We start from the raw sequence: 25132 nt of genomic DNA, 5'->3' as shown, positions 1-25132 counted from the left end.
GCTGTCAGTCAGTTTAGGAAATGGCGAGTAGACACGATCGGATAGGAAAGAGCAACTCCTTCTCCCCGCAGCATTTAAACAGCCTCTAGATGCAGACTCAGACAGGGCAAAAAACACAACTACAGCATCAGGGAGGTTTATAGTGAAAGATATGCAGCCTTATGCAGTCGTGGAGGACGCTGGATTTCAGCATATGATTAATGTAACATTACTTGAGCCGCGTTATACACTTGAGCAACACAGTAATTCCAGCAGCACAATCCCTGTAATGTATTTTATAGTTATTCATTATTTTTAAATAACACAGTGGCACAGAAATCCAACCGTATTCCTCCAAATACTGCACTTTGTGAGTGGAAAACTTTCAATTAAGAGCTGATAATCAGGGAATTGAGACATATCTTATACTGTTCTTTTTTCTTTTTTTAGTATAGTTTTGGTTGAGCTTATGCTTCAATTTATGTTGATGGCCTTAGTGTTTATGCTCCTTATGTAAACCATACTGTTGTTAAGGAAAACATTTATTAACTTATTTTTTCCAAATAAATGAAAAGCATGTTGAAATCAGAACACGACCTCCTCGCTGTAACATAAATGTGTCGAACCGAACCGAAAACCGTGACCCCAAAACCGTGATATGAACCGAACCGTGAATTTTGTGAACCGTTCCACCCCTATTAGCCACATAAGCATCGATCTAGTTTTCCCTTCAAAACCGATAATGCAAATTCAAAAGCTTCGAAGCACCGCTGATTAATAAGGCCACTAAACTACAGCGAGTAGGTCTGTACTGTTTAACTGCTCGTCTGTGATGAAAAGTATTTAGCGGTCATCTGTGTGCTGGATGAGTGGGGCAGTAAGGAATGTGGCCATTTGTTTGAGGTCCAGAAATGTCCAGGCACCAACTATGAGAATGCCTCCAAGGCTTTCCTGTTGTGACACAGCAGGCCAGGCTACCGCAGCGGGCATGTAATTGGCAAATAAGTGGGGCATGGGACTTTGAAGCTGCAGTCACTTTAAATGTAAATCAAGGGACACAAGCTAGTAACGTTTATGCTTAGAATCACTTTGGACTGCACAGATCAGCTAACAGCTAAATGTTGTGATTTGTATCCAAAAGGCAGAGCTGCTATTTCCACAAATCCATTTCATTCATGAGGGCGTAATGTAGATGAGGGAACGAAAACACGTATTTATACAATAACTAACCGACAACAACAGGAAATGTGTCTGTGCCTTCCAAAACGACCCATGAGACTGTTCCAGAATAGACTCATCTGAGTTTTTACCTGAGCTGCCACCTCCATGGTTAAGGTCTGGTTAGTTTCAGGCAGCCGAGAGTACTTGGCTGAACTCAGGAAGAACTCATCACGGTTAAAAGAAACTGAAAGTGACGGTTTGACGACTTAGAGCATGGACTGCTGTGTCGAACTTGACGGTGTCATTTAGGGCCGTCGCAATAACCGTAATGTTGCAATACCACCCTATTAAGCTAACTGCAGGGGATGGCAAGCAACCACCACAACCACTATGTTCACATTTTTTAATTCTTTGCAATGTGAGCGCTGCATATTAACACTGTGCTACAAACTGTTTACTGACTATTCCGGGCTGAGCGCTGCACGTATGGTGTTTTTTTCTGGTCACTGATAGTTGAAAAATGTTCAACTTAAAGGTAAATGTTCAACTTTAGGTAAGTCAGTATTGGCCCCATATCCGATCCGGTATCGGTATCTGTGCATCCCTACAAACACACTGCGCCTCATTGCCCTTCTGTGTTCTGCATTCAACCATTAACAAGTATTTTGTTTATTTTAAAACTTTTATCTTTGTCATTTAAAAAGCAACAATATACCTGATAATAACAAAGCCTATTTATATAGCACTAAAATCAGGATCAATTGAGTAATTTGCTAAAAAAAAAAAAAAAAAGAATAATATTGCATATCGCACTTTTGAGTCAATCTTTATCGCTGTTATTTATCTTTTATCCTGTTTTTAATAGGGCCATGCTATCATGTTTTTTAATATATTGATCGATGATGATAATTATCACGATATATATTTAATAATAGTAATCACAATATATATACATAATAATAATAATAATAATAATGCCCTATGCTAACTTGAATGGGGATTAAATAATTCAATCGTGCGTCCAAATATTATCGAACCAAATTCATCAAATTCTGATTCTCATTTCGCGGGGTTGTGACACTCAGAACAATTTATCCACGTACAGCCGCAGCAGGACAGCCTGAGTAGGCTACAACGTATTGGCTGTTTGTCTGGTGATTTTGTGGGTAGAGGAAAACGGAATCAAAAATAACTATAGAAATAAATCTCATAAATGTATCAGCGTTATCGCGGAAGATATTACCGTAAACATTTTCAAGATCTTTTTAATCGCACAGCCTTATACCCTGCCATTTTTAATTTAACTTGGATACCATCGTTTGCAGGAAGGAACAAAAGGCTATTCATAAAACCTCCAAAAAGATATCTCAGAATTAACACTGGAAAAACCCTTAGCTGTTTCAGCTTGCATGTACCGGATGCTTATGCGTTCGCTCTAGGTGACATGAGTGCAAAAGAAGAACAAGTCCTGGCTTCGGAGAGACGGGTAGAGCTTCTGGGCACAGTTCAATACATGGATCAAGATAGTCTAAATGGGGCGCTTGTTTCCAACAAATGGCCTCCTCTTTGAAATGCCGGGCGTGTTGGGTTTGGTGTCCTAATTCATGTGTGCGAGCGGGCAAACTTAGGAGCTGAACACACACACACACACACACACACACACACACATATAATCTTGTCTGATCATGTCAAAAGAGGCAGTAGTCCCAGGCCAAACCTGACACAGTTCATTCACACACACACAGTAAGCTTTTTATCCAGCGAATGCCTTTTTCTGCCTCAACTGTCACCGCTGTGATAAGCTGCATTCAAGTCGCATTAAGAATCCATCACTGTTTATTACAAAAGCCGATTTTCTTCCAAGTTTAACTCGTTCGCAGTGAACAAAACTGAAGAGGATGTCTGTACGAGCAAACCCCTTTCACACATGAACATTAAAATAGTTCAGTTTATCCTTTTTCACCATGCTACTTCTTACCTGCAACTACATGCTTTATTTACGCAACAATGCTCAAATATTTTTGGAGCATTACTACAAACGTGTGGGGGAGAATTTTTAATGTTAGACCACAAGCAAATCTTAAAATTCCCATTCATATGCAAGGTCTTTTTGTTTATTTATCATGTCCTTCAGTCTGCTGTGACATTCGGTGAAGCGATACAGGAACCTCGTTGCAGAGGGAAACTTCTTACAGGCAACACATTACATTTGCCAAAAACACCCCAAAGATCTAAACCCTGTGTTAGCTCCAGGCTCTGCAGAGAGAACAAGCTCACTGGCTGCACTAGTTTAAGTCTTCCCACAGTTGTTATTAATGGTCTAAAATATCACGCCTTTACTTGTGTTTCTGCTCATTGTTCTGTTTTGTCACATGTACGTGTTTCCAGCTCTCTTTTTTTTTTTTACTTCTTTCTGTTTTCCCCTGGACCAAGTTCTAATTAAATGGCTGCTCAACCTTCACACAGTATTTCCTCAGATGTTCTTTCACCGCAGCACCGCTGCCGTTCTTCCCCTTGTTTTGGTCGACACTATTGGTCGACACTCTTTCATCCTCGTACTGCCCCGCTGGTGCCGAGTGTCTGAACAGATCAGAGCTAACACAGCTTCTCTGACACCTCTGCTCTACCGTCTCCCAAAACAATTCCTGGATGTTTATTGTACTTTTATGGTTAATTACATCAGATGTTTCCTAAATTATAAAAGGTAACAACCTGACCTCAGTCTCAGTAGATCACATCAGTGATCATTAACCTAAGTTCCTTGTGGGACTTATGTGTAATGTTCCTTCCTAAACTCTCACTTCTGTTTGATGGCAATGAAGCAAAATCTCTTCCGCTATGCAGCTGGATCAGGTGGTCAGATAGTTTTTACTATTCAAACTGGACGTTGAAAGTTCAGTTTAAAGTATCCTGGTCCCTCTGACGGCCCCGCCGGTCCAGTCGATGCTCTTCCTCACCACTGACTCACCAAAGCTGTCAGGTACAGGGAGTCTTTAGGGGGGATAGCAGGTCAACAGTAGATGTCACATAGAAGTGGTGTACATCATCTGAAAGCTGGGAACATGAAGATTAATTCATCCAAGCCATCCATCCTCTGAATGCCCTAGGAACAGCATTATTTACCCTCCTTCCCGACAAGCTAGCATGACACGGTTGGTACCAATGGATTCCTTAGGTTGTAGCTTCATTCTAACCCTAGAACTGAAGCTACTAGAGCCTCTGAAAGACAATAAAGTCAGTCAGGATCACCCGCAATCCCGCAGGTCTCAGGGGGTTAACAGAGGCATCAAATGTTTACAAATTTCAATATTAAATTGAATCTTTAGAATCAGCAACAAACTAGCAGTATAGTTTTGACTGTTGTGGCCACACACAAAAATGGAAAATTGTAGGTCCTCGACCAAAGAAATGCTTAGTCAACTAACACGCATACCATTTTGTCTACTAAGTCAATTAGTTGATTTAATCGACAGATCTGTGAAGCTGTGTTTCTCCACGCAAAAAAAAAAATCACCACTTTAAATCTTTGTTTACCAGAGATGTCTTCATAACTTTCTTGGAAATAAATCATTCAGAATGGAAAAAGTATAAAAAAAAAGACTAATCAACTAAAGAAATCTTAGTTGACTGAGACCAAAACAACGGATTACTAATCGACTAAGAGGGGGCAGCCCTAGAAAATTGTTTATGAAATTTTGCAGCAAAACAAGTAGTATGTGTAGAACTCTTATGTCACATGAACTGATGTTTATTAATTTAATTGTGTAATGTATTATGCATGTTTTCATCAGAAAATATCAAACGGTGTAATTTAATGTCTGTGTAAGAATTTGTTTTCCGGTGTCGAGCAGGGTAAAAAAAACTGCACAGAAGAAAACATGAAGCACATACAGTATTTGTTCTATTTTAAATAGTTCCTCCAACATTATTATACTATAATATTATTATTATAACATTACTATTGCAGTTTTGTTGCAGATCCAGCTGCACTGATGCTGCAGAAAGGCAGACGTGATGACAATCCTCTAAACTGCATCCAACACCAACATATCTGACAGGCAGAAATGTGGCAACACAAACACACGGATGCACCATGCAAGCGGTCAGGTGGCTCTTACATCATCCACTGTAGTCTGGATCTGTCACTCAACATGACGTCTGGGTAGTGCATTGCGGTAAGGACACCGGGGGAAGTTACCAGACATGGGAACAAAGGTAAACACCAACCTGCCAGAGCCTACTCTAGTAACCAGCGACGACAGGGAAAGAGAAAACATGTTGCTCAAGTCCAGACAGGAGGGAGACGGAGGGTCTTGCGTCATCAGCTGGTCAGTCAGAAAGCAGATTTCCCTGTTGAGCAGCATATGTGTCTCACATACAGTTGAGTCTCCAGCTGACAGAAACTGGGAGAAGCTGCTTTTGGGATTTCATTAGACGAAACTCGACTTTGTTATGGTGCTTCAATCTACTTTAAAAGGGGACATGTGATGCTGATTTTAACCCTCTGAACTGCCTACATTGGTATTTTTGCTTATTGTGGTGTCATTTCTTGGAGTATCTTCAAATTCTTCATATCCCTAAAATTTGTAAAACCTCAGCTAAAAGGTTATATAAGTCAATAAACCATAATAATTGACAGTATTGAAATTGTGTCATAAATAAAAACAAATACAGAAATCGGACATGTTTTTTCCATTAAATGCTAGTAAATAATTGGGCTGTCAAAGTTAACACGATAACGCAAATTTGTTTTAACGCAACGAATTTCTTTAACACATTAACGCAATCGATTTTTCGGAGGTTGTAGTGGTCTCTAGACAACATAAGGAATCCATTGGTACCAACCATGTCATACTAGCTTGTCGCGAAGGAGGTTAAATAACGCTCCAAACTTGCATGGCCATTTTCAAACGGGTCACTTGACCTCTGACCTCAAGATATGTGAATGTATCTCTGCATATCTGTCTTTTCTCTTGAAATGACTGCCCTTTTAGTTTCAGGAACACACTGGGTAAATGTGAATATATCTGATTTTCTGATCATTTCACAGCCTCTATGTGTGTGAACGGTGAATATTAAATCAACTGTGCAGGATGCATTCTGACAAGTGCAGACCAGCCATGTCAAAAACACACCCAGGAGAGGATGAAGGCTTGGAGTCGCGGAGGAGGCGCTGAATCAAAGCCTTTCTTTCATCTATCTCAAACTACGATAAATCGGCCTGTCATTTAAACCCAATGGGGCAGATAGCAACATGTTACGCCGTTTCAGTATTAAAACTGGAGCTAAAACTGACTCACTCATCAAATCAGATAACACAGAAAATAGAAAAGTAGCAAGTTCTCACATTTGATAGCTGAAACGTCATTTTTTGGCTTCTAACGATAGATGAACACTGCAGGACATTTAGTCATAAGGAGTTCAAGTGGGCTAGTGTCTGTGCTGATCAGGTGAGCTACATCAGGAGCAGCCGAGACACACCCTGCAGACAGCAGGGAGAGACATGACACAGATGAAGAATGAAGTTCAAGGCCCTCATGCCTCAGCTCTGCCCAAAGGCCAATAATCATCTATCTGTCAAAGGCAGAGCTCTCGCTTGGCCTGTCCTATATTTAGCAGACAAAGCCTCATCAGCCTAAGTACTGAATTCAATTTCAAGGGACATCATTAATCTACACTCATGAATCATTCGGGTTATGCTAATGTGGAGCTCTTCATCCTCTGAGCAGCATGTGGTTTTCCGTGTCCAAGCTAAAACCTCACACTCGTCTCCAAGTATCACCAAATATTTGGACTATGCCAAGGCGGGACCTCCATCCCTTTTGAAATGCATCTGGGTTTCCATGGAGAACACGCTTGTAGGCCTGAGCTTTGCACTTTGTTTTTTTGCATCACCAGGTTTCTCGTTTAGCTGCTGGCAATTAACAGCTGGGTGAGAACAACAGGCTCTGTTATGAGGGGCGGGGGGGGATAAAATGAAATTTTAAGACTCTGGCAGGAAGAATCTCGCAGGAATTTCAGAGGCAGGAAAATAATAAACCAGCATCTAAACAACGAGGCTACAAAAACAAGATCTGGGCCACTAGTGCAGAAAAAGGAAGAGAGTAAGAATATGAAGTCCTCAGACTCTCTATCACATGTCCAGGCTGTATCAGGCTGCACTGAGGGGATACAGTATATCTGAGCTGTGCTGCTGTTTGTTCAGCGTCCTGACATTCCTCAAAGACAATCCTCTCCCTGTGCTCTGCGCTCCACACACACAGCGAGTCCTTGACATTTCAGTCAGTGTCTGTCCGCTGGGTGGACAAGGGACACTCGGGCCTGTGAACAAGGCCAGTCTGCCTGCTGGAAACAAGTGCACATTCATTTTACATTTAGCCGATACTATTGGTCTAAAGTAACTGAATGCACAGATGGGCGGAGGGCTGATGGGGCAGTCAGTAATTGGACTCAGGACAGCAGGGTGTTGGGTCATTTCATGGCCACAAACTGGATACTGTAGAATATATTTTACCTACCTATACCTTTTCTATCTAAGCAGCTAAGTGTTATGTAACACAGTACATGCAAGTGCTGCCTTTTTTGTAATTTTGGCCATGATTTCTATCAGTTATCCGTCCATCCGTCCATCCATCCATCCATCCATCCATCCATTATCTGTAACCTCTTATCCTATTCAGAGTGCTGGGGGGGGCTGGAAGCGATCCCAAATGACATTGGGCGTAATTCCTGACATCTGATAACATAGTGACACTGCTCAAGCTTGTTAACCAATCAGACTTCTGAGTTTTTTTTCTCTAGTTGTTGCTACGGATCAGGTTCGGATCCTATCACGGTTTTGAGTCACGGATCGGATCAGCAGAAAAAAAGGGGGAGCAAATATAACTTATAGAGATGCCCCGATCGTGTTTGTTTTTTTGCCGCAGATAGATTGCCGATCGTCAATGAGCCATATCGACCGATACAGATCCTTTTTGTTGTTTTTAAATTGAAATGTAATCCTTTTACTTTGTTATAGTCATCTATAGTGGTTATTTGAATAAAAACTAACAACTCAAATGATTAGAAAATAAAAGATTGTATTTTTTTTCTAAAGAAAAGTCTTGGCATTAGTAGTCCTAATGATGTATTAAAAGCTGCTTAGAGTGTTAGGAAGTTAAACAGGTCATATTTCCCTATCTATTATCTTTATTATATTGCTGTGAAAACATCTCCTTCAAACAACTTTATTCAAGTTTCGCCACTACATTTTACAAGATTACATTTGAACGCATCATGATAGCATTATTATTTACCTTCGCCCAATACTAATTTTTACTGAATAGAGCCTAAATGCATCATAATTGAACCTCCGTATGTTAGCTGCTGCGTTACTAGCTCTCCTCCTGCCGATTTCAACACAGATTTGTTGTTCACCATGTAGCATTATCAGGGATTGTCGATTAGAAAGCATTTATTCCAAACTCCAGATCACATATTTTTACTGATCCAATAACGATCTGCAGTAAAACTTTATTTCACACTGTGACGGTTAAACGGCTTTATACTTTTACTCCACTATATCTTAATTCATTACATTGTGGTATTGCTTTTTTTAATTAAGTAGAGCTGAAATGACCAGTAAATTAATAGACTGGTCAACTGGCAACAATTTTGTTCATCATTTAAATCATTTTTTTCATAGCAAAAATTGGCCGGTGTTATATTCTTACGTGTGAAAAAGAGGATAGTAAATTTAATATATTTGGGTTTCAATGCGGTTCGGCGTAAAAGACTGTCAGACAGATTTCCCCCTGATACATTCAGGTTTTCACACTAGAAAAGGAAACTGAAAAAATGGTAAAAGCTTTTCCATACTGGTGCTGCCGACATAAAACGACCAGCAGAGTCCAAAGAGAGCATTGTTCCTTTGAGCAGGCACTGAGACAATGTCTGGACTTTGTAACCTCCATATTTATTATGGGGGAAAGTTGATGACTACTCAGCTATGCTTGGCCAGCTTACTATAACTATCAGTTGAGACTATTTAAATGTTGCTGTGGCTCGAACCACAAAACTCCTGAGTAAATTCAACCTGAGCAGGCTTGAGTTTGAAAGAAAATAAAGCACAAAGATGAATACAACGCAGTGTTCTCAACACAAGTGATGACACTGTTCTTTAAGCTATCGCTCCAATTGCTAATAACTTCAATAACATGGTCACGCCAGATGTTTTATGGTGTCCCATGTTTCAGAAAGTGAACACAGCATATCTGTAGCTCTACTTCAACAAGACTCATATTTAACCTCCAAGTCATTCAGTCTTCTTGGAAGTCAAATCATCGTCAACTCACACTTGTGGCCGGCTTCTAAAATGACTGTATTCTCCTGAAAACACACAAGCTTTCTCTGCATCAAACCCTGGGAAGACATGCTAAGAATCTCTTTCATAAATAAACTATGGCTTCCAGCTGAGGCTACATGCACACTAATACGTTTTAGTTTTAAAACGGATAACTTTTGCTATGTTTATGCCCATCGAGCCCCTAAAACGAAGACGTCTGGAAACGCTTCTGACCCCGTTTTAGTTTTAAAACTCCGTGATTGCTTTTCAATCTGAACGGGCAGAAATGGAGACTTCTGAAAACGATGACGCAGACACCCACTTTCGCTTCTTGATTGGGTCTTATAAGCCACGACAAGTCCTTCCCTGATTCGTCACGCCCCCATCACGTGACACTTTTCTGGAAGAAAACAAACATCAGCTTTTGCCTACCAGTGGTTCATTTCAACATGGATAACAAGTTACAAGCGTCGCTGACCCTGCTGTCTATGCTAGCAGCTGTTGTGCAGTTAAATTCTGCATTTTATAATGCTGCTATGGCGATGGACAACGCGCTGAGCATAAACGCCTCTGTGCATGCTTGTTGTGCGCACGTCATCTACGGAGACCCGCGCGAGTATAAACAAAGCTAGAGACATCCAGCCACCCGGCAGAGCTATGAGTGTGAGGACAGACGACAACGAAAACCGAGGGGGAAACAAGTGAGATGTGATGTTGACCAATTATGTAGTATAACTTTGATTTGTGACTGATCATTAGCAACAGTACCAACAGTAGCAGCCTGTGACCGCGTTTGAAAAATAAAGCTTGTCTGTTTTCCACTAAATTCATCTCTGTTTGAGTGCGTGTGTGGGAAAGATAGAGGAAGATCCTTAGTATCAAACAAGACCTTTTATTATAGGACGTACAATAGGCTACTCTGTTGTATTTTCTGTAACTAAGCAACCAACCACAGAATGGTCATGCGATATGCGTTTTCAGGCGTGTTAGTATGGACTGAGATTATTTCTAAAACGGTGCTGAAACACTCGTGTGTACGGAGATGGTTTTAAAAGGAAAACGCATTAGTGTGGATGTAGCCTGAAAGGCTCGGTCGACAAAGGTAGACATAAAACATCCGAGCAGAGCAGTGCAGATATCATTAAACTGTTTTTATAAGCTTCCTGATCCTTTTCCTTGCATCAGTTAACATTCAGGAGCTTCCTCTGTTTATGGAAGAACGTCTACAGCTGAACCTAAGGGGGGGGGGGTTGACCTGACCTCAAAAACACCACCCTGTGTTGCAGGCACCCATCAAAAGAACTTCAAGTGCTGGTGATAACTTTTGAAGCATCCATCACCCAAAAATAGGCTGCTGTCAGTCATTCTCTGGCCTACTTTGTTTGTCTGCGGGGGCCTGCTGGGGGATGCAGCGCCATATGTAGCCGGCTTTGGTGCACATGGTTGGGGTGCCAATGCTCAGCTGACTGGATCCATGCCAGGGTTCAAGTAATCTGTTTTCATAGCACTCTGTAAACCACTTAAGCTCTCTGTGTCATTAAGTCTTCTGATCTGGACTCTCATTAACTATGGTTTTGTTGGGCCCCCCCTCTTTTTCAATGGAGGGATCATTTACAAAAAAGCATCTGTGTGGATAGTCAGGGATCAGCCGGATATTCCACGCAACAGACGTGTCAGTTATCAGTGCATTTAGTGTCAATATATACAGCTAATAATCTTTTTGGGATAGTCCAAGCAAGTCTCAAATCACTCCATACAACTTCAAGTCATGTCTTACTGAACTTATTCATTTCTTATTGTTCCAGGAATTTATCAAGTGCAAACTTCTGACTTAAATGTTTTTGCTTACAAGTCTTGTGTCAAGTCAAGTATTTAAGGAGTCAAGTCTAAAGGGTGTCATCTGAACATGTCTAAAGGAAAAAGTGTTCCATACGGCCACGCTCGAAACCTATGTTGATAGAGAGGGGCGAGACATGATGAATTGTACAAATGGGGATAATGCCAAACACTTTCCCCTTCTCAAGGAACATTTTTTGTAAGAGTAGAGTGCTTAGAGGGTGTGTGTACGTGGGAAGTGAGTGGCGAAGCTAGAGAGAGAGAGAGAGCGGCGGCGACGGCAGCGATTAACGTTATTGACTCCGGCCCAAGCAGGAAAAGTTAACAGAGTTTGGTTTGTCCGTTCTGGGCTACTCTAAAAACATGACGATGCAACATGGCGGACTCCGTGAAGAGGACCCGCTCCTTATGTAGATATAAGCGGTTCATTCTAAGGTAACGACAACACAAGGATTCTTATTATCAGGCAATAGTACACTAAAGAAGACATATTCATTAATATCATATTCCATTCCTGCTCCAAACTCCAAGTCCCTAGTCTCAATTCTACAGCTCTGCTATGTTAGAAAGTATCACATCTGTGTTGTCCCGAACCTGCTCAACGTGATCTTACGTTCAGTTCAAGGATACTACAGCTATAATGCCCCATGAAAGCCCTTGTAGTAGGCATTAAATTCAACAATATAAAAAAAGTTTTCCTGGCAAGTTTTCAAGAACATTCTAAAGCTCTATTCCCGCTGGACAAAAAACCCACTAACACCCACTAACATCTGGCTTTTGTCTTTAGTGGGAAAGGTTACAATCTGCATTCATTCCAAGTTTTTGTCCCAGGCCGGGACAAATGACTCTGCAGTAGTCACGGGTATTTATCGGCATATTTTCGGCAGTGATGGAAACATGACACCCGGGTGGACATGCTAATTTTCGCCCTTTTTCCAGTGCAATGCTATGTGAGGCACGTTGAAGTGAATATATAATAAATAAAATCAACAGGGATTTGGACATAATTTATTAACGTACAAAACATACAATTAATATACCCTCCTCAAAGCCACCAGACTCCAGTCAGACAACAGTAAATTTACCTGATCATCGTAAAACACACAGTTCATTCAAACTCGACAGAAGCAAAATAAAACTCATCAGACCGTCTTTGTTAGTCTTTCTGCCGTTTCAGCATTCACCAACTCTGGTTGAGAGTTTGAAACTGAGACTGAATAAGTAACAGATATAAAAAAGGAAGTAACCACCGTAACATTTTCACTGTTTACTGACCCTGCTTCTGGTGCTGGCCGGAGCGTCTATGACGTCGAACGTGACTAACTAGAAAAAAAAACAGAAAGGCCAGTGCAAAGGCACGGCATACTCGCAATGGGAAAGGAGTCTATCGCCTATTTCTCGCGTGTTTTCCCGTGTTTAAAAATTAACATTATGCACTAATTTTGGTGTGAAAAGGTATACGTTCGCAAATATATTCTTTAATCTCCTGCAGGGTGCTGATACTTTGGTCTTTGCACTCCTTAACACAGGTTTCTTCCATTACTGACAATTTAATGCACGTCATTGTTACTCTTACTGTAAACAGTTGTGACTAACAGCATCAGCTCAACTTCTAAAATGTAAATGAACTTCAAAAAGGAGTGCACCGGTCTTCCCACCATCTGAGAACTCCACAGTCAGCATTTTACAGCCTCACACTTCACATCTCTCTCCCCCCCCCCCTCTCTGCATTAACAGGCCCGAACAGCAGCTAATGACTCAGTTCCATGTTCGCTGTCCCCTGGGAAAACCCGCCGGCAAATGGCAAAAGTGGCGTATTTCTATTATCACATCAACATCATGATGTCAAACACTGCTTCACTGTTGAAGCAGCGCTTATTGAGCTGTAACAACAACGAAAAAAAAATCAAAAATGCACAGCGCAGCAAAGAAGCACTGTGGGAAACGCGGTACTGCCAACATCATCAAATGGCTAAAAGAAAAAAACAAGCGTGTCTCGTGTCCTCAGGAAAGAAGATGATATACTTTGCAGCTGCTGACTGCAATCATCTTTCCTGGTGCTCAAAGCCCTTTATGTAATGTCAGTAATTTTATGTAAGTTCTTGAGTTCTCTATTTTCAAGATAAATGTCGGTTTAAGAGGTAACACTTTGAATCTGTATCTGTTTTTAAAGCATATACGAAGCCATTGTGCCAGGATATGTTTCTACGATTTCAACACAGGAAGCCTCACATGGCGAATTTTCTTCGGTTCACTCCGGTGCCTCTTTAACTGACTCCTTTAGGAAATGAAATGCTGTGCCAGGTCATGTTTTAGGACATTTTTCACAGTAGTTTGGTCAAGGGCAAAGTCAGCGGCCCGGGGATCATCAGTGAAGCTTTTAATCCTGCACTGTGCCCGTTTTGGAAGCAGGAACCCCTGGCTGGTACAGCCTGGTGACATGAGGATCAAACAGATGAACTGTAAAATGATTTGAGCTCACAACCCGACATGAGGTAGATCTACTGCACCTACACACTGCAATCACATTAGAAGTTTCTTTAGCTCCGATCGTAATGGAAATGAGAAATCAGTCCAGAACTAACCTTTGATCTTGGCTCATTTGTCCACACCTAAACTTGGACAATACTTCTCTAACCTAGCTAGAGGTACTAATAAACATTCCTGAGTTGGTGTAAAATATTCCTGTTATGAATACACCCCATGCATGGAATAAAAATAACTAGTGTTTAGATGACATAATAGAACAACCGTGTGAAACCAGGTAAATGCTTTGGAAATCCCCACATGATAACTACGCCTTCACGATATTGGAAAAAACTGACATTGCAATATTTTTTTTTCTACGATATTAAAAAATACACCCTAAATTTTGCACATTTTAAAGTAGGGCTGTCAGAGTTATCACGATAATAACACGTTAACGCAAATTATTTTTCTTTAAAAATCCGACGGGCCGCCCTGGGGCCCGGCCACCAGGGTCTGAAATTAACACTAGCCACCCGCCAAATGCGGGTAAATTGTTGACAGTGGCGGGTGAAATCATCAGGACACCCACCACTTTGGCAGGCAGAGAAAACTCTAGTAATGGGAATAGAGAACTGTAGCTGTCCGCTTTCTTTGCATCTCATGTATCTGTGACTATCCATTCCTCTTATTGATGCTTTCCCACAGTTACGCTGCACAATGACGCGTACACACGCCATATCATGTTTCAGTTTGTTTGGGACCGGAGCCACGGCGGAGAGGAAAAAAAAGCGCTCAACAGCGTGGCGCTACTAAACCTGAGGGACACACGCTATTATTCCCTGATAAAGCGACACTGTGAACAACAAATCTGTGTTGAAATCAACAGGAGGAGAATTAGTAACGTTAGCTGTTAGCAGCGTTAGCAGCCGGTGGGCAGCACAGTCCTGCTTGGATAAATAGCAGAGCTACTAACGTTAACAGAGGTGCCATTCAGTTATTATTATGAAGCGTTCAAAGTCTGCTCAGGAAAAAGGACTATTGGGTGAAGGTAAATTACAACGTTATCATGATGCGTTCAAATGTAATCTAGTAAAATTATGTTTTTGGCAAGAAACTTGAATAAATCCAACTGTTTGAAGGATATGTTTTCATATCAATATACAATGGATGTTAGAAAGGGGATTATGACCTGTTTAACTTCCTAACACTAGCTCCAAGCAGCTTGCCAAGATTTTTTTTAACCAAAGCAAATATTTAAATAATCACAATCATTTGAATTGTGTGTTTTTATGCAAATAGCCACTATAGATGACAGTAGCAAAGTACAGTACAGTACTGTGTACAGTACCATCCCTCCACGGTGTAATTCAAACAGTGTTATTTACCATGCATATAATGTTTATGTAAAATATATTGAATATTGAATGACATCAGATCTAAAATTGTTTTCCTTCATTTAGCGCAGAGATTTCAAAAGTGGCAGATAAAAAAAATACTTGTCTGCCACAGTGGCAGGAAGTGAAAAAAGTTAACTTCAGACCCTGCCGGCCACTATACCATCTTTCGGAGGTTCTGGTTGTCGCAGGCTCAGTTTTACAGTGTGAAGATACTGATGTCATATGAAACTAGAAAACCTCAGGAACATTGGTACCAACCATGTCATACTAGCTGACAACTGTTGTTGCCTGTTGGGCTGCAGTTTGCCATGTAATGATATGAGCATATTTTAATGCTAGATGCAGTACCTGTGAGGGTTTCTGGACAATATCTGTCATTGTTTTGTGTTGTTAATTGATTTCCAATAACAAATATAAACATACATTTGCATAAAGCAGCATATTTGCCCACACCCATGTGGATAAGAGTATTAAATACTTAACAAATCTCCCTTTAATGTACATTTTGAACAGATAAAAACTGTGATTAATTTGCGAGTAATCGTGATTAACTATGGACAATCATGCGATTAAATATTTTAATTGATTGACAGCCCTATTTGAAAAGGTAAATGCATCAATCTGGTGCACTTTGAGAGCAAAGTTAAGAGGCTATCTATAAACAACTTTGTGCTCTAGTGAACAATTTAATCATAAACTCATTGGTTGTGTAGATATGAATGGTGATGACAGCAAAACAGTCCCACGAACAAAGCGTGGTTAACGAGGCGGGCTCTGTGATGCAAGACGGGTCGGGTGGGTTGCCATTGCTGCAGACCCTTGATGCACTGAGGACAGTCCGCCCCAGTTGACAGTCGCGCAGGGAGCCCCATCCCTCCCCCACAGGGAGAGAGGGCCAAGTGAGCACAAGTCCACGGCCCGGGGAAGCAGCAAGGACGAGGTCCGGGCGAGGGGTGCTGTAAAAAGCTCACTGTCGTAGCCGCGAGCCACCTTCACCCCAGGCCTTTTCAAGCCGATCTAGAGCTGTTCTGTCGCGGTGCACCGAGCGGCCGCATCCGGCCCCTGGACCCTGGACCCCACACGTTGCAAGTACAGTAATGCTCAAGGGTCCGCCCACCCCTACATGGCTTTCTGTTTACCATGCATCCGTCTAAATGGACGCCAGTATCGTTTCTTGGTGCAAAAGTAGACCAATGAGGTTTGAGTTAAGGCGGACTCAGTCTGACAAACCCAGTGCCTTAGTAAAGCCTGCCTCTGTCAGCGTGAACGCTCTCCACCCTTTGGCACTGACACTTTGTGCGCTCTTGGACATGTGACAGTATGATCTTTCCTCATTACCATATTGAGTTTAATGTCCCTTTCACGCGTGCAATTATGACGCTCTTTTGAACAAAATGGGGCCAACTTGAAAAGTGGGAGCTTTTCCTTTGAAGATGTGGCACATTTCTAGTGGCGAACATGTCAATCTGCATGACTGTAACGGCAGCAGTGAACTCTCACAGCGTGTAGGACCGCTCATCTCCGAGCCCCATCCACCATCAGAGGCTCCTGCACACTAATTAATAACAGTCATTTGTGCAATGAATTGAATAATATCTTGGGCACACTGCAGCACACAGATATGACATCAGGACAAGATTTAAAAGCAGGCTGACAGATCGGAGTCGGTCGACGACAGCACAGCTGGATGGTTTTCTGAGCTCCGTGCACGTTAAGGTTGGTTAATTTTGGATTATTGGTTAGGTTTTACCCAACTTGTGAAGTTTCAAGTTTGACACATGATGAACACATTTTTTCGTCACATCTGCAGTTGAATATAACCACATTTCATTATATAACAAACGGAACTATTTTTTGTTAAATATTTTGTACATGACAGCAACTATAACATGTTATCATTTTCCACTGGTTTCCTCTGTAAAAAAAACACCCCAATTACCCAGAGGACATTTTTCAAACATTTCAAACTTCCCATCTCGATATCAGTGGATACCAAAAGTTAGCATTGATGCCTGGCATGATTAGAAGATTAAACTTTATATCAGTTTATGTAATTCATAAACCAAATATGCCACCGTTTGCTAGTTTCGGCTTCTCAAATGTTAATTGATTTCCTTACTTTTATGTCATTGTAAATTGACTATTTTTGGATTTCAGACTGTTGGTCAGAAAAAAACAACAATGTGAAGTCACCTTCTCGGGCTCTGGGGACTTCTTATGGGTATTTTCACTGTTTTTTGGACTTTATTTAATGGCCCACACCAGTGTCAGGCCGTCGGTGGGAGCATGTGGCAATAGTCTTTGCGGTGTGTCCCGCACCGTCAGCACCAGTCTGTCCTTGTCGGCGGCTTTTTGGGGATTCAGCATGTTGAATCGCCGGCGGAGCCCGTCGGTGAGAGAAATCACTGATTAACTGTTCAGCTTAAACAAATCAGTGCTTAAGAAGAGAAGCTGAAGTGAGGAAAGCAAGCCAACGAGTAAAGTAACAACGGCTTGTATATCCGCCGTCCCGTTTTTCCCTTTTTGAATGATGAAAACAGACTACCGCCACCTGCTGGTGTGGAGAGTTATTTCATCTCACGCAGGCGCAGAACGTACGTGACCTTCAGCTGTAGCCTTTGCGGTGTGTTCACGTGCAACTTTTAGGCCAAGACAAAGGCGACGTGACTTTAAGGTTGGGTGGTTCACAACAAAATATAGAGGGAATGTAATGTGAACAACGCAGAGAAGTCTAATGTATTGAGATGTGTGTAGCCTAAATATTACACCCTCCAAACAGAAAGCGATGTGAGCAAGCGTCAGTCACAAAATCAGTTTGATTCCATTGTTTTCTACTGGAATGTCCTAACTGGCCGCCAGCGACGATGCGCTGCGCAGCGTGCATGTTTGAGCTGATCTTTTGTCAGACGCCCTGTTTCTATTAATTCCTGTTACTCACTTTGAAAGTGCCACACAGATGAGGAAGGTGAAGTTGAAATGAGGAGTTAACTGATACGATACTTCCTCATTTCACTACAAACACCTAAATAAGGTGACAGCTGGTGGTAGGAGATCACCAGGAGCCTGAAAGTTTACTGAGGCTACTGTTGGCTGTATTGTTTGTCATTTTCAGGAAATATCGCAGTGTAAAACCTGGGTTTTCTGTTTAAAAAACAAAAACATCGGAAGAGAGCGAGTACTAGTCACCCATCTTTTAAGTGGTTAAGTCTCCAGTCTGATCTCGACTGCACAGCTGATCGGTACGTGGTTTTGTGTACATAAACGTAACAGAAGTGCATATTTACCGGTGTGTGGACACAGTGTCCGATGTTCTTATAAGTACATAAAAAGACCACAAATCTACCTTCTGATCTTGTTGGTTTCTTATTCTGTCAATAAGAAGACACAACAAGGTCGATATTATTCATCATTACAATAAATTATTAGTTCTGTGTTATTATAAAAAGGGGGTTTAGTGAACCCAAATCAGAACTTGAAATTTAGTAATAAACTCAACGTTTCAACGACATGTTTCCAAAGAAACCCACTCCAACAGCAGACACCTGCTCCTATTATCTGCGACGGGTCAAAGTCATGTTAAATCTGTCTGCCTCAACGGTCAAATATGTACACAATAGCCCAGACTCCTTCTCCTCCTCTGGAGGAACTCCAGCAGTGTGAAGCGGTGAATGGAAACCTGCGGTGTGCTGGTGTGGACATAACAACCCCAGACACCTGATATCCCCCTGGAGGCTTCTGAGCATTAGGACAAATCTCATGGTTCTTCTGACATGCCAATGCTTATGTCACTTGTGGGTTTGGAGCATTTAAACCACCAGACGGTTTTCCAGTCAAGGCTGTCATTTTAAATGCTTGCCACACTTAGTCAAATGGGTGAGAATCTACCCTATGATCTGTGGGAGGAAAAAGAGCAGTGGCGGATAATCACACAGTCTTACTTCTCAAGACGCTCAGAGACTTTGAAGCTGGCGAAAAGTGTTCCCTCTCTCGAGTCCAGTAAGATTTCTGTTGTCCAAACAACGTCTGAATGCTCATCCTAGTGTGCTCATCTTTCTAATTCCACAGTTATGAGCTGGCTTAAGGCCCTCAGAAGTGGACTCTTTCTTTCTGCAGGAAGCATTCCTCTCTAATGACAGGGGAAGTTACAAGGACGGTTCATACAAACACTAAAAGCAAAACAAACTTGAATTTGGTCCTCTTATTAAGGCGGTGCTGACAAAAAAAGCTGTGATCTTCAACACAACATCTGTGACCGAAAAGACTTTGAGACACCCACAAGACATGAGACGCGAAAAAAATTGCCCAATCTCGGTCAGATGAAATGAAGGCAGGGTGGGACCGGAGCAATAAACAGATATGAGGTGATTAAATGACAAGGAGGTTGCATTTTGAGGCAGTATTTTTTTGTTGTGGGTGTGAAGTTCATGAGGAGCTCTGGGCTTTTTTTATATTTTAGTTTTTAGTATTTTAGATCAAAACTTGAAGGATACAGAATTGAATGTGAGGCTTCATTTCCAGCACACAGACACAATCCACCCTCTGCATTAAACATTAGCACCACTTGGGTTTTCCAGACGTTTGCCCTTTCCTAAATTTTTGATAATAACCCTAAAAACAGATACTATAGTGATCTGAGCTTCTAGCCTGATGCAACACTGACTTCAACTGGTAAAATCCTATGAAGAACTGGGCAATAAATACATTAGAATATTGATATTGTGATACAATATCAAATTGTTCACGGTTCAAGGTTCTTTATTCATCATATGTCAATTCCAGCAAAGCAGTCATTGGCAAAGAAAATCTTCGGACTCAGGTTCCTTCAACAATACTTATAAAATATGTATATATAAAAGGGGTGGGGGAAAAAAATTGATTCACATATGTGTCGCGTTATTTTTTACGATTTTGAAAATAGATTTTTTTAATGCCAGAATTTATATATTTGCTTCATTTGAGTCTATGCGGAGGTAGAAGGAAGTTGCCGCTTTTATTGTTGTAGTCAGAGTAATGTGACGTCATATGACGTGGATACGACCTGCACCCTCCCATGTTAAATCCAGCGTGGTAAACACTACACATCCAGTAAAGGATGGAAACACTTTGGGTTTCACACATTGACAGGAAAAGCAGAGCTAGACATCCCGGCTAAAGCTGCATGCTAACTCTGTCACGGACAGGAAACGTTATGGTATTGCGGTAACGTGCGGTCGAGCCGGCCGTCGCTCTCGTCTCCGTGGTCAAATGGGCCGACGCTACAACTGTAGAGCACCCATACACTGACATTTATGTTAAATGCATTCAAACGGCCCCGATGGAGCTGACCATGGATGAATAAAGAGAACGGAGCTGACGGGAGAGCTAGAGACCACCTTGGAGAAGTTAGAGGAAGTATACACGTGACTACGTACAGTTTTCAAAATAAGGTGTTAACAAAGGGAACTGTATATACAAAATACATATATAGAAATAAGATCGATTGGATTATATTCACCAGAAGTATAAAACATTACATGTAATAGAAAATACCACTAATTTGTGAGGGAAATGTCTTTATTCTTTGATTTTTGGGTTGCTGGAAAACGAAATAATACATAATTCCTGACAATGACTGATATATTTGACTTCAGGACATCTCTGACTACATACATACTGAAAATCAAACATTTTTACTGGATTAATTTAGATATTTTCCAAAGTAAAAGTCCTTAGACGTATATGATTCAACTTTTTCCCATGGTCAAATCAACAAAAATCACAATAAATCGTAATATCGAGTCACAATACTTGTATAATCGCAAAACATATTGAATCGGCAACAAAGTATTGTGAGCCCTAGTACATAAAAGGGGAAAATCCCAGTAAAAGTAAAAGCAAAATGATAATCTAAGACATAAAATAGTGCAGTTAAAATATAGGGCTTAAATATAAACATAAATCAATATGACATAGTAATGTAAATGTAAATTTGTACTTTTGTGGATGACAGTGTTTCAGATGGGAACACGGAATGTTAACAGGATGTAGAATGTATATGCATGATGAGAAGTAATATGTGTACACAGAAGTGTAAACCGGAATGTAGGATGTACAGAGAAGTAGTAAATGTTTATACACAGAGGTGTAGCAGTTTGTAAAACAGTATGCAAAGTATATAAAGCTAAAGAAAGGTAAAGTGACAAGTGGTGAGTTCAGGAGCTTAAGAGTATATAAGACAATATAAAATTGTCATTGTCAACCACATTCAGTTCTTTTTAGGGAAACTTTCCTTAACTTTTCTCAGAAAGCTACACTTCCCAGACACTTTTTGTTTCTTAATCTATGAGGACAAACAAAAGTCCAATAAAATTCACACTTGCATGAAGTTAAAAGAAGAGTTGGTATCTTCTTCAGCAGGGTTCACTATTAGCAGCTCTTCACCTGCCTCTCAGCGACGCAGAGATATTCCCCTGCACTCCTCTGTCTGCTCACACTGAATTATTCACAGAGAGAGGAGGATACAGCTTGACTTCTAGGTCACTATCCTTACAACAAAAAGAGACTGCCTTAAAGTTAGCACATGGACGCCGGGCAAAGCGTTAATCATTGATGAGTCTTGACTAGCTACTGTTTTCACATATTTGTATCTTATACCAAGATCTGAACAACAAACCAAACTCCCACATGTAGAGATGAATTATGTAAACTTATAGTGGAGTGATTGTTGGTCAAATTATTAAACATGCACAATGTACGTTTGAATGAATTCAAGCAAAATATATAGTCAGGCAAAAAAAATTGTGAGTTCAATTTAGGGATGCACCGATACCGAATCGGATATCGGGCCAATACTGACTCATATAGCTGGATCGGGTATCCGTGACAATGGGTCAAATCTAGTGAAGCATATAGCTTATTAATTAAACACTGGTATCGGATCGGTACTCGGTATCGGCCGATACTCAAAGCCCAGGTATCCGTATTGGGACTGAAAAAGTTGGATCAGTGCATCCCTAGTTCCACTGAATCATGGTGGAACAAACATAATGTCTAGGATTGAACAGAAGATATAAGAAGGTTTCTAATGCTCCTGTACGTACCCCCCCAGTCTCATCTTATCTGATCTAGCCAGAGAACCTTGCACACATAAAGCACTGAGCCGGTTCAAAGGTTATCTGCTGCTACCTGGACGCCATGCTACAAGTTTTCTTAGGTTCCCTTTTATCTCCAAGATTTATGTTGTCAGGTCCATGCCTCCACCAGTCAGTCAGCTGGAGCTTGGCACTGCACTTCCCCTCCCTATCCTGCAGGGCCTGCTCAGATAGCTTCTTCTCTCTGCAAAATCCTGCATTGAGTCCAAAACATGCAACAGAACTTAACAACAAGGGGCCTACAAGTGTTCTTGCTCTTCCCTCCTCTTTTGCATTTGGAGCATCATTGCTTAACCTGAACTCTCATCATTGTGTCTGTACTTGCATATTCCAGCTAACCCTCCCTCCCTGCCATCATGATGAGCACATTACAAGTCGAACAAAAGAGGATGTTTTTCGTGATAGACACTTTTAAAAATATAGACTGAGCTGATGGGACTTTTTCCTGTTGCTCTGAACCGAACCCTGAACGCCTCACTCCTACTTTTCTGCAGCCTGCTGGCTAACTAACTTGCTAGTAGGCTAATAATCTCTGCTGGCAACTTCTAGAGGCATGAACTGAGCTCTTTCAACTGGGTTACTTACTAAGCCTACAAAACGTGCATAATTATGTGTTAGAAACTCCTATTCTCTATGCTTCCGCGCTGCAACAAGCCACGGACTACTTTGTTCGGGAGCCCCCATAACAGAATCCCAGAGGTACTTGTGGAGGTTTACAAACACAAGAGCCACAATGGCGGTGCGCTTTTCTTTGAAAGCAGCAGCACGGCACATTAATAACACGCACAAGCAGAATGCGTGTGCTCGTGAAGTGAACAAAACTGTGCAACACTGAGCAGAAAACAGCAGAAACGTGCCTCCTCGTCTTGCATTTATTTCAAGTTAGCGCCATATTGAGTGCGCCAGCCTGCAGAGCAGAGCCTGCCGGGACGTCGCTACGCTTGTTTCCAGTAAAACAAAAAGCCGCTAGAAGAGAAAGAAAAGTCGGCGCCTCTTACCTTGGCTATAGCCTTCTTATATCTCATGACAGCCTGCTGGATGAGTGTGAGCACTTTAATATTTCCATCCCCGCACGGCACCACCACCCGGGTCCTGCCAAAACACACCGTGACTTTCATGGTTTTAGGATCCGAGATGTTAGGAGCCCAGAGTCGGAGTAAAACCACCGAGAAGAGGAGGAGGAGGAGGAGGAGAGATCCGTGGGAGAATGGAGAAGGAGCATGGGGTTAGTGTTTGTTCGGCTGTCCTCCGGTATTCCTTTAGAGAAGCGAGGAGGACTAGAGGGCTTTCCGCTTCTCCCCGCCGGACGACATTGTTTTCTCTGTGTGTTTTCAGACCACCTGTTTAGCCTCTCTCTCTCTCTCTCTCTCTCTCTCTCTCTCTCTCTCTCTCTCTCTCTCTCTCTCTCTCTCTCTCTCTCTCTCTCTCTCTCTCTCTCTCTCTCTCTCTCTCTCTCTCTCTCTCTCTCTCTCTCTCTCTCTCTCTCTCTCTCTCTCTCTCTCTCTCTCTCTACTGAGCTAATGCCCGGTCATATGTTGCGTTCAGGTGCGTTCGGGAATGTTGGCATCCAGATATGAATGACAAAATAGTAGTCGATTTCAAATTTGAGCAAACAGTTTATGTCAGTATAACGAGGAGAATTATATATATATATATATATATATATATATATATATACACTTTAAAATGAGGGCATTCAGCTCCCTGATAGTTTCGTGACCAAATTCAAATTAAAAAGTAGCTTCATGGTCATAACATTTTGTCACACATATTTGGCTGAAAATGAAACAGAGACATTCCCATTTTTGCCATATTTGTCGAGTTAAATCGAGTTAAATGAGAAAACTTAATAACCTATTGACCTCTGGTTCCCAACCTGCGGGTCCCGAACCCCACTACGGATCACCTGCAGTAGGCAGTAATATACAGAAAGGCAGTAGGCAGTAATATACTGAATTATAATATACTGCCTACTGCAGGTGATCCGTGGTGGGTGATCCGTGTTCTCATACAACTGTTTGTATGATATGTTACAAAAAGTTATTCCTCATTTTTTGTGCGTTTTCCTACGAATGTCCAACGTCAATTTCCGCTCCAGTCTTTTCAAAATAAACTTCTGTATTCACAGGAAACAACTTTATAGGTTTAGGCAAGAAAACTACTTAGTTAGGCTTAGGAAAGATCGTGGTTAATTTACACCACACTGGAAGTGGCGTAACTCAAGTACGGAAGTTAAGTGAGCATAAAAAACTACTTAGTTAAGTTAAAGTGGCAGTAGGCAGTATATTTTTGGCATCATTGGGTAAAAATCCCATAATAACCTTTCAGCATATTGTAATTCAAGTGTTCTGAGAGAAAACTAGACTTCTGCACCTCCTCATGGCTCTGTTTTCAGTCTTTAGAACATCTAGCCTGTGACGGGAGACTTTGGCCAATCACAGGTCATTTCAGAGAGAGTCTTTCTATTGAGCGTTCCTATTGGCTGTGCTCCTGCTGGTGGGCGGTGCTTGGTATTTCCTCAACTGATCTCAACATGGCTGCCAGGTCACAAACTTTCTCATTTTACAGCTAAACCGTGCACTACAAGATGATTCTGAAAAAATTTGAGGAGAGAAATAGGCATTACAGTAACAGAATATTGATTCATATTTGATCAGTGCTGCCTAGTTTGACCGTTTGGTCGAAGTTCACGAGTGATTGACAGCTGCTCAGAGACGGCAGACTCGAGATCAGCTCTGATTGGTTGATTTCCTCCAGTCTGTGAAATCTTGCAGATGCCATTAGGAGCACCGGAGGACACAGAGGCACATGATTTTTTCAGATTACCTGTCTCATGC

General features: G+C 41.4%; 1 protein-coding gene across 6 annotated transcripts in view; it reads right to left on the bottom strand.

Moving 5' to 3' along the window:
- Window positions 1-23705, bottom strand: part of pard3ab (par-3 family cell polarity regulator alpha, b) — a 336764-nt gene extending 313059 nt beyond the window's left edge. For all 6 annotated transcript variants that reach the window (XR_012595967.1, XM_074652318.1, XM_074652320.1 and 3 more), the window contains exon 1: window positions 23294-23705. Coding sequence is in view for 5 of the 6 variants with exons in the window: in XM_074652318.1 (XP_074508419.1) it covers window positions 23294-23413 (120 nt within the window). In the remaining variant the exon portion in view is untranslated. The remainder of the gene's footprint in view (window positions 1-23293) is intronic.
- Between the last annotated feature and the right edge of the window lie 1427 nt (window positions 23706-25132).

Source organism: Sebastes fasciatus, chromosome 11, assembly GCF_043250625.1.
Source record: "Sebastes fasciatus isolate fSebFas1 chromosome 11, fSebFas1.pri, whole genome shotgun sequence".
Classification (NCBI taxonomy): domain Eukaryota; kingdom Metazoa; phylum Chordata; class Actinopteri; order Perciformes; family Sebastidae; genus Sebastes; species Sebastes fasciatus.
The sequence above is the reverse complement of the archived record's forward strand: the minus strand, read 5'-3'. Positions and strand labels throughout refer to the sequence as shown.